Raw genomic sequence first — 13,772 nt, forward strand, 5'->3', positions numbered from 1 at the left:
TTTAAAGGGGTTCTGGTTTAAGCTATTAGTATCTTAAAACTGTGTTTTAAACGTACCTTTTTCCTGGAGGAAGTTTTATTTTGGGATTTGTAATACTTGCTTTAATTGCAACTCCAATGTTTAAGTGCTTGTTTTTTGGAAATGACTTAGTGTTGGAGAATGGCACAGGGTCATTTTGAGTTCTTAGCCTTACCAAAAGTGCCTTACTTTTTTGGCACTTGATCTGGTGGTGTGAGTGGGAGTGAAATTAATTTAGAGCTACAAAATTACTGGGGTTACAGTCTGTTGTGTTTTTTTGTTTTGTTTTTTGTTTTGCTTCCTCCACCAGAAGACACCTTCTTCACTCTTATTTCTTCGAGATCCCCCAATCTTAAGTAGTGAGAGAAGCTTTACTATTATTTTGTCCTGGAGACTTCAGCAACCTAGGAGATTCCAACTAAACTCTGCAAGTTTCCAAGTCACTGCTCCCCTGCCCCCGCCACTGAAAGTGTGGTGGTATCCAGGATGATCCCCTCGCAGGGAAACAGAACTCAGAGTGTGGAAGCGAAGCACCCCAAGAAGAGAGAAATCACTCGGGTGTAAAACCAGATGAACTGCAAAGAGGGTGGAACGGAGCCGGAAGGTTTGGCAGAACGAAGAGACTGAACTAGTGGAGTGATCACATTTGTTTAGCTATAGATTTATATTCCTCATTTTTAGTAAGGGGGGAGAGGGGTTCCCCCTTTACCAGTCCTTTGGCATCCTTCAGTATTTAGGTCCAGCAAAAAAAAAATTGCTCCCCTGCATTGATCCCCGGCCCAACAAGGAGCCATGAAGAAATTCCAGTCATTGCTGCAGCTTAGGAATGAATCGGCAGGTGCCTACGGCTTCCCTGAAGGCGGCGAGATGTTGAGTGCTTGCGAAGGCGGCTTTCTGATCCTGGAGAAGAGAGACGTCTGTCTTGGCATGGATGCCTCTGGCCAGGTGCCAAAGAAACGGAAGCGCTGCGGGCTCTGCGTCCCCTGCTTGAGGAAGGGCAATTGCGGTGCGTGCACCCACTGCGTGAACCGAAGGACCAGCCACCAGATCTGCAAAATGAGGAAGTGCGAGGTGCTGAAGAAGAAAAAATCGGTGCTTCTCAGAGAGGTGAGTGCCCGATTGGGCTGTTGAATGAGCTTGCGTGGCTGGTAACAGTGTGTGAAGTCTGTGCTTTCCACTCCCACTCCATGGGGAGCTCTGAAAGCTTAGAAATACTCCACTTCCTGCATCTTCCTGGTTTGCCTAAGTGTGTGGGATAACTGGTGTAACTCTCTGGTGCAGGATAGAATGTAGGCAAAAAGCAAAGATGCAACTCAGGAAACCTATTAAAATAGGGCCCAACAGTTATGGGTGAGTTCTGCCCTCTCACCTCCTGAGTGTGTTTTCCCCACTGCTCTTGCACCTGGTGTTGTCCTTGGTGCTCATGCAGCCCTGGTGACAATGACTACAGAGGGGGGAATTTGGCTTATTGACTGTAGTGGGGTCACAGAGATGTCAGTGAAAGTGGAATTTAGTCCTTGTGTGTGAAAAGTGTGAGTAATCGTGGTCTGTGGGGGGAGAAGTGCAGGTGGGTTGGCTGGCTGTGGGGCAAAATTGAGCTCCCCAATCTTGGATTTAAGGCTCCTTCCACGTCACTTTGGGGATGCTTTGAGCTCCTATAAATGCAGATCCTATTGGCTCCTACTTTGGCCTCATCTTCCCCCTCCCCCCAATCCCAAGAAGTCCCTTCGGCCTTCGCCTATGTGAAGACATTCTAGAGGGCAGTTCCGTGGCATACTGAGGCTGTGAAAGCACTGGCCCTGCTTCCATCTCACCCTCCTGTGCAACCCTTGTGCAGGGCATCAGTGGCGTGGAGGGCCTTATATTGACTCCTCTGTCCCTCGGTGAATTTCTTCCTTGTGCAAACAGTGCCACTTGCAGGGAGGCTAGTTTGGATACGAATGAGAGAGGTTCTATTAATCCTTATGCTTCAGGGCTCTAGCCAATTCCTGAGAAGGGTCAGGAAGAAATTCTCTTCTCCCTTCAATGGCAGAGCATTGCATTATTTGGTGCCATTATGGAGCATCTAGGACTCTCAGGACTTGTGAGACTGGATCAGTCCCAAGGTCTGTCTAGTTCAGTAACCTGTCTGACAGTGGCTGGCACCAGAAGCATCAGGGAAGTTGCAGGAAACGTAATTCCTAGTACTTACAAATTGGATTAAGACCAGGAGCCTATGGCACTGGGGACAGGATACTGAATGAGATGGACCATTGGGATATTAGGGGGATGGGGTGGAGTTCTCAGGGTAGTTGCATGAAAAATGGGATCTTTATTTCTTTAAAAACTGATCCCGCTTCCTGTCTCTACCTGGGAAACCACAGCTGTGCCTGCCAACTTCTCTTTGATTGCTGTGGAATTGGTTGGGGTGTCATGTGCAGAGCGAAGCAAATGCCCCTTTAAACAAAGATCCTGTGTCCAAGCCCTGGGGGAGTAAGAAACGACGCAGAAATGATCAGTCTGTGCCGATGCTCACAAAGTGAGTTTGCTCTTCTAGGAAGGGGTTGGAGGGGAAGATAAATTGGATGCGTTTGGACTGACGTTTGGTGGTGGCACTCTTGTCTCTCAGTGTGCATGTTATCTCGCTCTGCTCTTAAGCCAAACTGGCTTGCAACAGCAAAGAAAATATTTGTCCAGCTCGGAGAGCTGCGTGGGGAGCGGGGCCTTTGGAAGTGGCATGAGTCCATTGTTGTGCATCGCGGCTGAAGCTGGCTAGGAGAAGAGTCTTCTTCAGAGCACTGTATTGTAGTGATGTACACAGCTAGAGGGAGTTGTTTGAATCTGCAGAGCAAGTTTTTCTTAAGAGAAATGTGCCCCTGTGTACCCAACTTTTATTATTTATTTAAATCGTGGTCCGAATCGGTACGCCTGTTGTGCTAAGGGGTGCCCAGACCCATAGGCTGACGTGGTTCAGGCCACAAAGAAAGTGGAGATGCAACAGGTGAGTCTCACAAAGGGGCGGAGGAGCGAGTGGGACAGAGAGGCTAGAAGAGTGTGCAACTTGATGCTTGCAACTCACAAGAATTCCCGGTCAAATTAGCATCTCCTCTCCTTCCTGGGGAAAAGTTACCCTGGTCTGCCTGCCTATTCTTTTAATAAGGTGTCAAGCACCAGCCATGTCTCTCTGTGCATGAGGTTCTCAAACTTTGTCTCAATGTGGACCATCTCTTCATGTTGAACATGGCTCGAGGATCCCTCCCCTCCTGTTTGCTGGTCCCCAGGGCCCACCACCCTTCCCACTTGTGATCACAAAACATCCCTATCTGCAGCAGTTGCTTACATGGGAAAGTGTCAGTAGGGTGGTAGCATTCATCACCGCAGCCACTTCTTCGAATGCAGTTTAGCAACTGGAACAAAAGTGGAGAGGCAACACAGCTCTCCCAGTCACCATCTGGCAACCTTAGCATTCTTCTTACTGCAGCTTGGGATTGTTTGAAATCCAAAGTACCCCAACTGGAAGAAGAGCTCATAGATTCCGAGGTCAGATGGGCCCACCATCTAGTCTGATCTCCTGGATGACACAAGCCAGAGAACTTCCCCAAATAATTCCTAGATCCGATTGTTTAGAAAAACATCCAATCTTGATTTAAAAATTGCCCATAATGGAGAATCCACCATGACCCTTAGCAAGTTGTTCCTATGGTTAATTACCCTTATTGTCAAAATTTTTTTGCCTTATTTCCAGTCTGAATTTGTCTAGCTTCAACTTCCAGCCATTGGATCATGTTAGACCTTCCTCTACTAGATTGAAAAGCCCATTATGAAATGTTTGTTCCCCTGTAGATACTTTAGAGTGTAATCAAGTCACCCTTTAACCTTCTCTTTGTTAAGCTAAATAGATTGAAACAATCCCAGATAAGGACACCTTCCTGGGGGTGGGGAAAGAGCGATATTGTATGTCCCTCTTCTTGCAGCTCTGATCCTCTGTACAACTCCACCTAGGAAAGCCAAGGAAACCTGCTTCGTTCTGTAGAGCAAGATCCTATCAATAAAGCATCTCTGAGTGAGAGCTATAAAACAAGACTTGCCGCATTATATAGGACAAAGATTACTAATTTCTGGTTTTACCGGCTGGGGTGGTTGCTACATTCTGGTTAAAAATGCTGCACATGCAATTCTTAAAGAGACAGAGAGATTGGGAAGTAGCAGCAAATTCCTTTTCCCTTTGAGCATACCAAGTTGAAATACTTCTCTTTGCACACTGCTGTCTGCCATGCAACAGGCTACTTTACCCTATGCTGGCTGCGTTTTAGCTGTTTGTACAAAGACTTGATCTATGCTCAGTTTCATCGCTGGTAAAACCATGTCAGGGTGTGGTTTTTCTGTTTGTTTTTAAACCAATATATTTATTCTGGTTCAACCCCTCGTGTGGATACCGTTACACCAGTATCAAAGTGCCTCATACTCATGCTGGATAAAAATCAATGATTTTTTAAAAAAGGATTTATTTAAAATTTAAAATAAGTAGGTTTATTTTTTAAAAAAAGAAATGTGTTGCATTTGAAAATATGACAACCTGTGCAAGGGTTTGCTCCAGGCACCAGCTAAAGAAGCAGATGCTTGAGGCGGCCAATACTAAGGGGCGGCACTCCAGCAGCTATTGGGGCAGCACATCCCGGTCTCTTCGGTGGCAATTCAGCAGCGGGTCCCTCAGTCCGTCTCGGAGCAAAGGATCTGCTGCCGAATTGCCGCCAAAGAGAGGAGTGGCGCAATCACGCTGCCGCGGCTTCCCCCCCCCCTCCCCCCCGCTTGAGGTGGAAGAAAACCTGGAGCCAGCCCTGACCTGTGCTTATTTTTAAGAAGCACAAGATGGGGAGAGCTCAGTCTAAATCTTCAAGAGTGACTAATGATTTGGGGGGGCAGTGTCCAGACTGAGGGGCACTTGATGGCCTGATTTTTCAGAATGTGCCATGCACTCACCCTCTGAAAATCAGACCGCTTTAAGGTGTTGTCTCAAGTTGGACACCCGCAAAATCACTAGTCGCTTAAGAAATGTTGGGATAGTGTTTGTTGAGACCCAGAACTGTTGATCCAAGATGATATGATAACTTAGTGTTATATGGCATGAAGATAAAGACATAGCTTGTGAGGTTTTTTTGTTTGTTTGGATCAGATTTCTGGGCTTTCACTTGAAATTACTGGAAAATAATATGAAAAGATGCCATCAAATAAGTGATCTTGGCATATCTCCTAAAAGTGGAGGAAATTTGAAAATGTAACAGACTGTTGGTTATTTTTGGTTACATGTTAGCTTTCCCATCATCTTTAAATTAATCTTTCTGGGAATGGCATGTGGTGGGTCTACAACTCTTTAGGTTTCCGTGAGGAAGCTGACATATCGCTGCTGTCCTGTTAACCAGTTTGATTGCTAAACAATGTTGCTCTTCTGGATGTCCTGCCTATCAGAATCCTCATGCTTCAGGGCATCTGCTAACCTCTTGCTATTGAGGGTCAGGAGACAACTTTCCCTGGGGACAGGTTATCCCAGACCTGCCTCTTGCAGGGTTTCGTGCGCCTTGTTCTGAATCGTTCAGTGCTGGCCATTGTCTGCGTTGGGACTAGATTGACCACTGCTCTGATCCAGGTATGTCACTTCCTATGATGCTTTTACTATAGGCCTGAATTCTGCAACCTTCACTCATACAAGCTGTTGCATTGAGAGATCACTGGGGCAACTTGCCCGAGGTAGGTACTACTCAGCATGACTGAGAGTGGAAGACTTGGGCTCCTTTTTCTCAGCACAGGTCTCAACACAGCTCATTGTCTTCTGGTTCTGGAGAGCAGAATCCGATCTGTCAGGGACTGAACCATCTCATGTCTGGATTTCAAGGGATATCTCTGTCTTTAGCCTGGAAACAGACTTGCTTGGCTTTTAAATGGCTGCTCCTCCTGGCCCAACTGTCTGTGTCTGTGCGATGATAAGGCCCCTTGGGATATCGGTGTGGAAAGTCGCTTTCTGACCGGATCAAATAGGGACATATTAGTGCTATTGGACAAGGCACTGGTAAGATCTCCTCTGGAATACTGTGTGCAATTCTGCTCACCTGTGTTGGAAAAAAGACTAATTCAGACTGCGAGACATGGAGAGAAGGGTGCTGGAATGGTCAGTTGAATGAAGAGCTGTGAGAGGAGACTGAAAGAGTTTGGCTTGTTTAGCTTAGCAGAGCAATGACAAGGATATGGTTGCCCTCTATAAATACATCAGGAGGGAAAACACCAGGGAAAAGAAAGAGCTCTCCAAACTAGAGGACAGTGGTGGCTCATGAACAAACATAGGTTGGAAGTTAGAAGGTTTCTAACCATCAAGAGGAGTGAGGTTCTGGCCCAGCTTCCAATAACAGGAGTTGGGGCAAACTACCTAACTAGCTTGAAGATGGAACTTGCTACGTTTTATGAATGGGACCTAATGATGGCATTGCCTGTGATAGCCGGGGACTGGACTTGGTGACCCGGGACGTCCCTTCTACTCCTTTGTTGCTGTGTGTCATGTGGTTTTAATAACAAAACGTGAGCAGTTATGACTCCTGCCTAAATGTTGAGGTTCTTATTTTGTTGTTGGCCGCCAGATGCGGGAATCTTGCCCTACCTTAGATAACTGGGGAGGAGGAATAAAACATCTCCGGGGTGAGGCTTTAGACTTCTTGATTGTTCAAAGAATATCCATTCTGTATAAGCACCCGGATACTGTCTCTCAGTCTCTTCTTTCCCCTTTCGAATTATTCACCTGCTCCACGCTCATTTCACGTTTCCCCTCTCTCTCTCTCAAGTGTCTCCAGTGAAAGACAAGTGCTTTCCAATGGCACAGTGGCACTTGTTACTCCTGCACAGCCGGGTTTTCCGCACCATGCTGGCAGCAGCGTGAAACTGACTAAGAGCAATTGCGTTTGCGGTTCATGTCCCTGCACTCCTGCTGGGTGAGGGCTCAGGTGGGGTTATGCTGGAGGAAGATGGGAGTCTGCTGCTAGATGGGCTGTGGGGAAAGAGGAGCTGCTGTATTGGCAGAGGTCAGAATTCCGCTGTTCTGCACTGGTCTTAATTTCTGGGTCTTTATGCAGTGTGGATATTCCTAGGGATGGATTGATCTTGAATGATCAATGAGAGAGAAACTCAGATGATTTAGAATGGGGGCATGTGTGTGGAAAAATAGCCGCCTCTGGCATTATAAACTCTTTGACTGCTCATTCCAGGGCCCATTGGGCAGGCGGTCAGATTAGATTGTGGCCCTTTCTGGCTTTGAAATAGGTGGGCTACATTTTCAAAAGGGACTAACGAATTTTTAAGGTGCCAAACTTCAGACTCCCTAAAGGAGTCTATTTCCCATGAACTGCTGGGCTCCTGCCCTCTGCATCCCAGGCCTCTTTAACATGTCCTATTGACGCCTCTATAGCCACTCCTGCAAATCTTGGCCAGTTAATCCATGGAAGATTAGAATCTGGCTGTGGCGGGTTTCAAATAAATAAATAAAACCCTGGCAAACACCAAATTTACCTGCAGCTGGGCATGTCATTTAAAATAAAGGCCGCACCCTTTAACCCACTCCACGGCTCTAAACAGCTGTCTGACCCAAACCCTGTCTGCAGTGATGGTCTGCAATCTCTGCTGGGGGAATGCAGGGTTTAGACATGTCATGTAAGTTTCAGTAATGAAAGGTACTCTGGGCCTTGGGAAATTGACAGCATCGTGATTCTGCCATAGCGTTCTGGAATAACTCCCCCATGTGAATGTTCTCTTCCAAAATAAATTGACTGTTTAGTCTGGATTAGTTACTCTGCTTTGGAAATGGACCAGCTATCCTGGAATTCCAGAATAGAATGTCCCACACTTGAATAGTGATGGCAGAGTAGTTATTCCACTACAGCTATGGCTGGCAGTTCCCCCGTAGACAGAACGCCTGAGTTAAGAACCTCGCTGGAGCCCAAATGTCCCTTGCCCAGAGCTAGTGTGGAATAGCTCTACTTGTACCCCAAATTTTGAGGTTTTCCCCTTCCTCTGGCTTAAGCGCACTTTGCTTGCCACGGGGGCCGTAAGCCAGAGTGGAGAGAGCAGGGAATTCGCAAGCTGTCCCACAGCAGCGATGTGATGTGGCCATGGGAAAAGCTGATCCACTGGCGCCTTTACCAGTGTGGTTTAGTTATGTGGAAGGTGGGGGCATCAGCCTCTTGTTCCACCCTTTCTGTGCCTGCCAGCATCTCAGAAACCTCTCCTAGTGCGTGATTGTGTGGGAGCTCTGCGTCTCTCAGGCAGACGCTGCTGAGCTAGTATTCTCTAGCTATATAACCCAGAGCATGCTGCCCCTGTTGACTGGCGAGTGACTTCCTGTCAGTTAATGACTAATTTTCCAGTTTCTATCAAGTTGCTCGGCTGGGTGAAGAGAGTCAACATTCGTGGAAGAGCTGGCTGCCGTGGCTGATCAACTCATAACAAGATGCTTATTTCTTTGAGGCCGTCACAACGTTATTTCATTGCTCAGGTTTGGAGCCGAGGCTGAACGTTGGTGGGGATGGGCTGTGCTCTTCACCTGTTACACTAGGGATTTGGAAGGAGCAGCCAGTCCAATAACCAGCGCTCAACGTGGTTTGATCCTGAGAGGGGATGTGCTTTACCTGAGGTGGGTGAGAGCGCTGGGGATAAAACCCAAGTCTCCCGATTCCCGATCTAGTGCTAGATGCATTGGGCTGTGCAACCCTAGAGTGAGAGGAACATTCAAACACAAATAAAATCCCTCGGTGGTGGTAATATAGACGTGATCCCAACCTTTACACAAGTGCAAGATGAGGAGGAGCTATGAGCCTTCTTAAGGAATAGCATCTACAGTATTTTCTTTATTTAAGTCTTGAAAAGGCTTCCAAGCAGTCTCAGGTAAATTCTCCACGTTCTTCCAGTCTAAACAGCCCACTCTTCCTAGGAGGGCAGGACTGCAGTTGTGGTTCCCATGGGAACATCTGGAATCACACCCCGAGGTGCTTCAGAAGGCAATGTCTACACTGGGCTTTGGGGACCATGGGAGCAAGCCTACCAGCTCAGGTAGCAGGGCTCATGCGAGAGCCCTTTGAAGTTGTGGCTTGAATTACCACCAGGCTCTGAACCTAAGAACAGCCATGCTGGGTCAGATCAATGGTCCATCTAGCCAGGTATCCTATCTGCCGACAGTGGCCGATGCCAGATGCTTCAGAGAGAATGAATTGAACAGGGCAGTCATTGAGTGATCCATCTCCTGGCATCCAGCCAAACATCTGGCAGTCAGAGGTTTAGAGACACCCAGAGCATGTGTTTGCATCCCTGACCATCTTGGCTAAAAGCCGTAAATGGACCTGTCCTCCATGAACTCGTCTAGTTCTTTTTTGAACCCAGTTATACTTTTGACCTTCATGACACTCGCTCAGCAATGAGTTCCACCGGTTCACTGTGCGCTGTGAGAAGTAGTACTTCCTCTGTTTGTTTTAAACCTGCTGCCTATTACTTCCATCAGGCGACCTCTTATTCTTATGTTACGTAAAGGGGTAAATTACACTTGCTTTCCCCATACGACTAATGATTTTGTAGACCTCTGCTGTATTCTCTCTCACTGTCATCTCCTGTCCAAGCTGAACAGTCCCAGTCTTTTTAATCTATCCTCACAAGCTCGGGGGCTACTTACACAGCGATCTTTAGGGTCTAGCGTGAACCCTGCAAGCCTGAGTCTGTTGACCCAGGCTGAGAGTCTTCCTCCAAAATGCAGTGTAAACATACAAGGGCAGTGGAGGGATGTCCAGGAGCTACCCGGCTGTAGCTCATAGCTGGCGGCTTATCCCCACTACAGGCTGACAGGCAGCTTCCCTGATTCTTCAGTGCACAAACTTCTCAGAACGAGGGGTGGAGCAGAGCTTTGCTTATTGCCTTTGGAGGGTATTTATCACTTAGCCTGGAGGCGATTGCTGGGCTACTGGAAGAGGAATTCTCTTCCAGTCAGTCCCCCACACTCCCCACCCCTTACTTCAGCCCCTGGAGTAGGTGGGGGAAGGGCAGAGGCGCTCATGAAACAGAATGCAGCTGGAGAGATTTAAAGTTCTCTGGCTGTGGTGCTGCTTGGCTGGGTTCCCCTCCTGAGTTTGTGCTCCAGAGAACGTCCAGTACTGGGGCTTCCCCTGACCTTGTACATTTCCTAATGCAATAAGATCTGCCGGTGTGACCTCTATCCCTGTTTCAGGGCCTAGATCCTGGCTGGAGATGGACTCTGATCCAGGAGGTGTGCACCATCTCATGGCTTGGCAGACGTGGCTTTGAGCTTATGGGAGTCTAGACTCCTTGGGGTCCATTCCCAGCTCTGCTGTTGACACAACAAGTCATAGCAATTCCCCATGCCTCAGTTACCCCTGCTGCAAAAGGCACGAGGGGCGGGTAGTGTTGATGTTTACCCATTTTTGTAAAGAACTCTTTGGGTAGAGATGGTCAAATACGTGTCTGCAAAGTGCCTCGCACCAGCGTACTAGGAAACCGGCTCCCCACCCTGAGTAGCAGGCAATGTCTAGCTGAAGGATGGAAGGTGAGACAGTGGCTAGGCTGCAGGACTGAGAGTCGGCAGCCCTGGGTTCTAGTCCCAGTTCTGTCACTGACCTGCTGGGGGATTGAAGGCGAGTCACTGCTTGTTTCCCTTCCCACCCATCTGGTGTGTGTCTTGGCTGTTTCGTTTGTAAGCTCTACGGGGCAGGGACTCTCTCTCCATATGTATGGTGCCCAGAACAGTGGGGCCCTGCTCTAAGTTTCGGCAGCTTCTAGGTGCTACCATAATACAGCTAACGAGGACAGACAAAAAGCGGGTGATGTTTAGCACAGGGTCTTGTTAGTTCTGTGTTCTTTGTTTTGTTACCCTTGGACTAGGCTTTATTGACCTCATGGAAGAATGGGGGCTTGGAGGAAAAGAGCATTGAAGCAATGTGGAGCTGGTCTATTTTTGAGCTAGGCTCTGGGGATTAGTCCACAAAACTTGACCCATCTTCATCTACCTGTTACTGATTTGACTGGGAGATTCTGATCTCCCATTTACTGTGCTGTAACTCCAGAGTTGCTCCGTTGACATAAGTGGAGTGACTCTGGATTAAAGCCAGAGTGACTGAGGCTTTGTCTACACTACGGATGTTACAGCACCAGAACTATGTGGCTGCAAGGCCTTAGTGTAGAATGCTTCCTACAGCAACAGGGCTGTTGCTGTAGGAACTCCACCAGGCAAAGTGTAGACCAGGCCTGAGAGCGGAACCTGACCTTTAGCTCCAAGGCCAGACTTGTTTCTGGTGTTGTTGGGGGTGACTTGGCTCTTCTGAGGAGCAGAATTAGCTTCTTCCTTGGGCATGGTTGATTCTCTTGGACTGCAGAAAACACCTGTGTGTCTGTCAGGCCCCAGATGGATTCCCCTGATGTCGGGTGTTGGCTTATGAGCTCCAGGCTAAAGCAAGAGAACGGATTTCTGTAGGTGAGTAACACATGTGACTCCTTTTCTCCTACCTCTCGCTTAGGAACCCAGCAGGCCAGCTCCTGCTATGTATATTCCAGGCACTGTGTAATCACCTGGCCCAGGAAACAAGTGTGAGATTTCACAAATCATTAGTGGTGCTTACAGCAGAATGAATTTTGCAACTGAAAGAGCCTCTCACAGGCCCCTCCTCCGGGCTCCACTTGCAGAGCTCTGAGCCTGCTGCTGGGTTTGCTTCAGTGCTCTGGATTTAATCATCCAGGTTTAGGTTTAATCTAATCATCCTCAATTAAACCATCTAGGAATGGGTTAGCTGTGGAGATGGGTCTGGAGATGTTTAGGTCCATGCCTGATATCTCTGCTTTGCTGCCCCAAGGAGTCTTGCGTTGATGAGGTGTGTGTGTATTTGTGATTAGTCAATTGGATGACGGATGACGCTGGCCACCGGACTGAGTTTGAGTCTGCTGAAGGGTGCTTGGACCTGGTGTCCAGTGGTGCTAGGCACCCTCAGCCCTCATTGGCTCCCCTTGGAGCGGGGGACACTCAGACATTGGGAACGTTCTTTGGCAACATAGAACTGATCAGCAATTATGCGGTGGAGAGGGGATGGACTAAGAGTCGGGAGACCTGGGTTCTTCTATTCCAAGCTCTGCCACTGACTGTCTGTTTGCTCTCGGGCAAGTGCCGTCCCCTCTGCCTCCATTTCTCTCCTTGCTCTGCGGCTGGGGAGGGGGAGCAGGGGGAAATGGTGCTTCATGAAGCTCCTTGAGATCCTCAGATGGGAGGTGCTAAATGTGACTCCTCATAACCACACGTAGCCTCGTGTAGTAGGTAAATGCAGGGTGGGAAGGGTGGAGTTGCTCTTCCAACTTTCAGGGACAAACACAGCCCCGGGAGAATCTCTGATTCCGGAGCAGTCCTGCGTGAGCCACAGCTCGTTCCACAAATTTAGCCGTTTTAGTCCATCCATGAGCAGCTTTTTTTTTTTTTTTAAACCCTTTCTCTTTTAATAGCTGGGTTTGTGGGTTGCTGTTGACAAATGGGTTCTGTGAGGCTGGTTCAGCCTGTGGGTCCCTCCTCAGCTTGGAGTGGAATGGGGCTGCTAGCTGGATCCACTAACCGTGTGCCCTGCCGGGCCTGCTGCAGCTCTGTGGCTTCTTCCTGCCTTGAACCTCCTGGTCGACTTAGGTTGAGGAGGGCAAGGAATGGGCCCTTCCTCAAACCCGGAGTGAATGCAACCCAACTGCATTTAGGGGTTTCCCTCTGCTGGGGGGTGCGAGCTGTGTGTGTCCAGGCTTCAGAATGAACCTGGGAGTGAGTGAGGCTCTGTTTTGGCAAGTGGGAGAGTGGAACTCCCTAGATCAGGGGTAGGCAACCTATGGCACGGGTGCCAAAGGCGGCACGCGAGCTGATTTTCAGTGGCACTCACACTGCCTGAGTCCTGGCCACTGGTCCAGGGGACTCTAAATTTTAATTTAGTTTTAAATGAAGCTTTTTAAACATTTAAAAAACCTTATTTACTTTATATACAACAATAGTTTAGTTATCTATTATAGACTTATAGAAAGAGACCTTCTGAAAACGTTAAAATGTATTACTGGCACGCGCAACCTTAAATTAGAGTGAATAAAATGAAGACTCGACACAGCACTTCTGAAAGGTTGCCGACACCTGCCGTAGATGGTCTGCACCGGCTCGATCTCTGTTCCACCTACACTGATATGATTGGTTTCAGAGTGGTAGCCGTGTTAGTCTGTATCAGCAAAAAGAACGAGGAGTCCTTGTGGCACCTTAGAGTTAGTTGCTAAGGTGCCACAATACTCCTCGTTCTTTTTACTGATTTGATTGTATTCTATATAGGCAGGCTCGGCAGAATTTGATTTTTTATTTTTCTCTAACTTTGATGGATAAGATCGACGTTTATTTTTAGCAGTTGTTCTATTCACAGTTGCAGGAGATGATCCATTTTTAATTTTTTTTATCCATTTAAATGTTCCCACTTGCAGGATGTTATGGGGGCGGGGGAGTCAGGCAGTAAGGGGAGGGTAGAACAATAATTATTTAAGAAGGATGCCTTCCAACAGTACCTTTAGCAACACGGTAAACAGCTGTCACATGTTGTTTGTTCTTATCCTTCCTCCAGAGGGAGGAGTGCAGGAAGTGGAGTGCCAAATTTTGGTAGTGTTTTCTTATTTTGTATTTGTTAAATAAATATACCTGTTGCTCTGTGTTTCTGTTAGCGAGGGCAAGGTCAAAAAAACGCACTTGG

General features: G+C 47.8%; 1 protein-coding gene across 1 annotated transcript in view; it reads left to right on the forward strand.

The window, feature by feature from the left end:
- The first annotated feature begins 790 nt into the window (after window positions 1–790).
- Window positions 791–13,772, forward strand: part of TET3 (tet methylcytosine dioxygenase 3) — a 167,946-nt gene continuing 154,964 nt past the window's right edge. Inside the window, exon 1 of the mRNA XM_030551911.1 lies at window positions 791–1,125. Within this exon, the coding sequence (XP_030407771.1) occupies window positions 811–1,125 (315 nt within the window). The 5' untranslated portion in view covers window positions 791–810. The remainder of the gene's footprint in view (window positions 1,126–13,772) is intronic.

Source organism: Gopherus evgoodei, chromosome 2 (assembly GCF_007399415.2).
Source record: "Gopherus evgoodei ecotype Sinaloan lineage chromosome 2, rGopEvg1_v1.p, whole genome shotgun sequence".
NCBI classification, from domain to species: domain Eukaryota; kingdom Metazoa; phylum Chordata; order Testudines; family Testudinidae; genus Gopherus; species Gopherus evgoodei.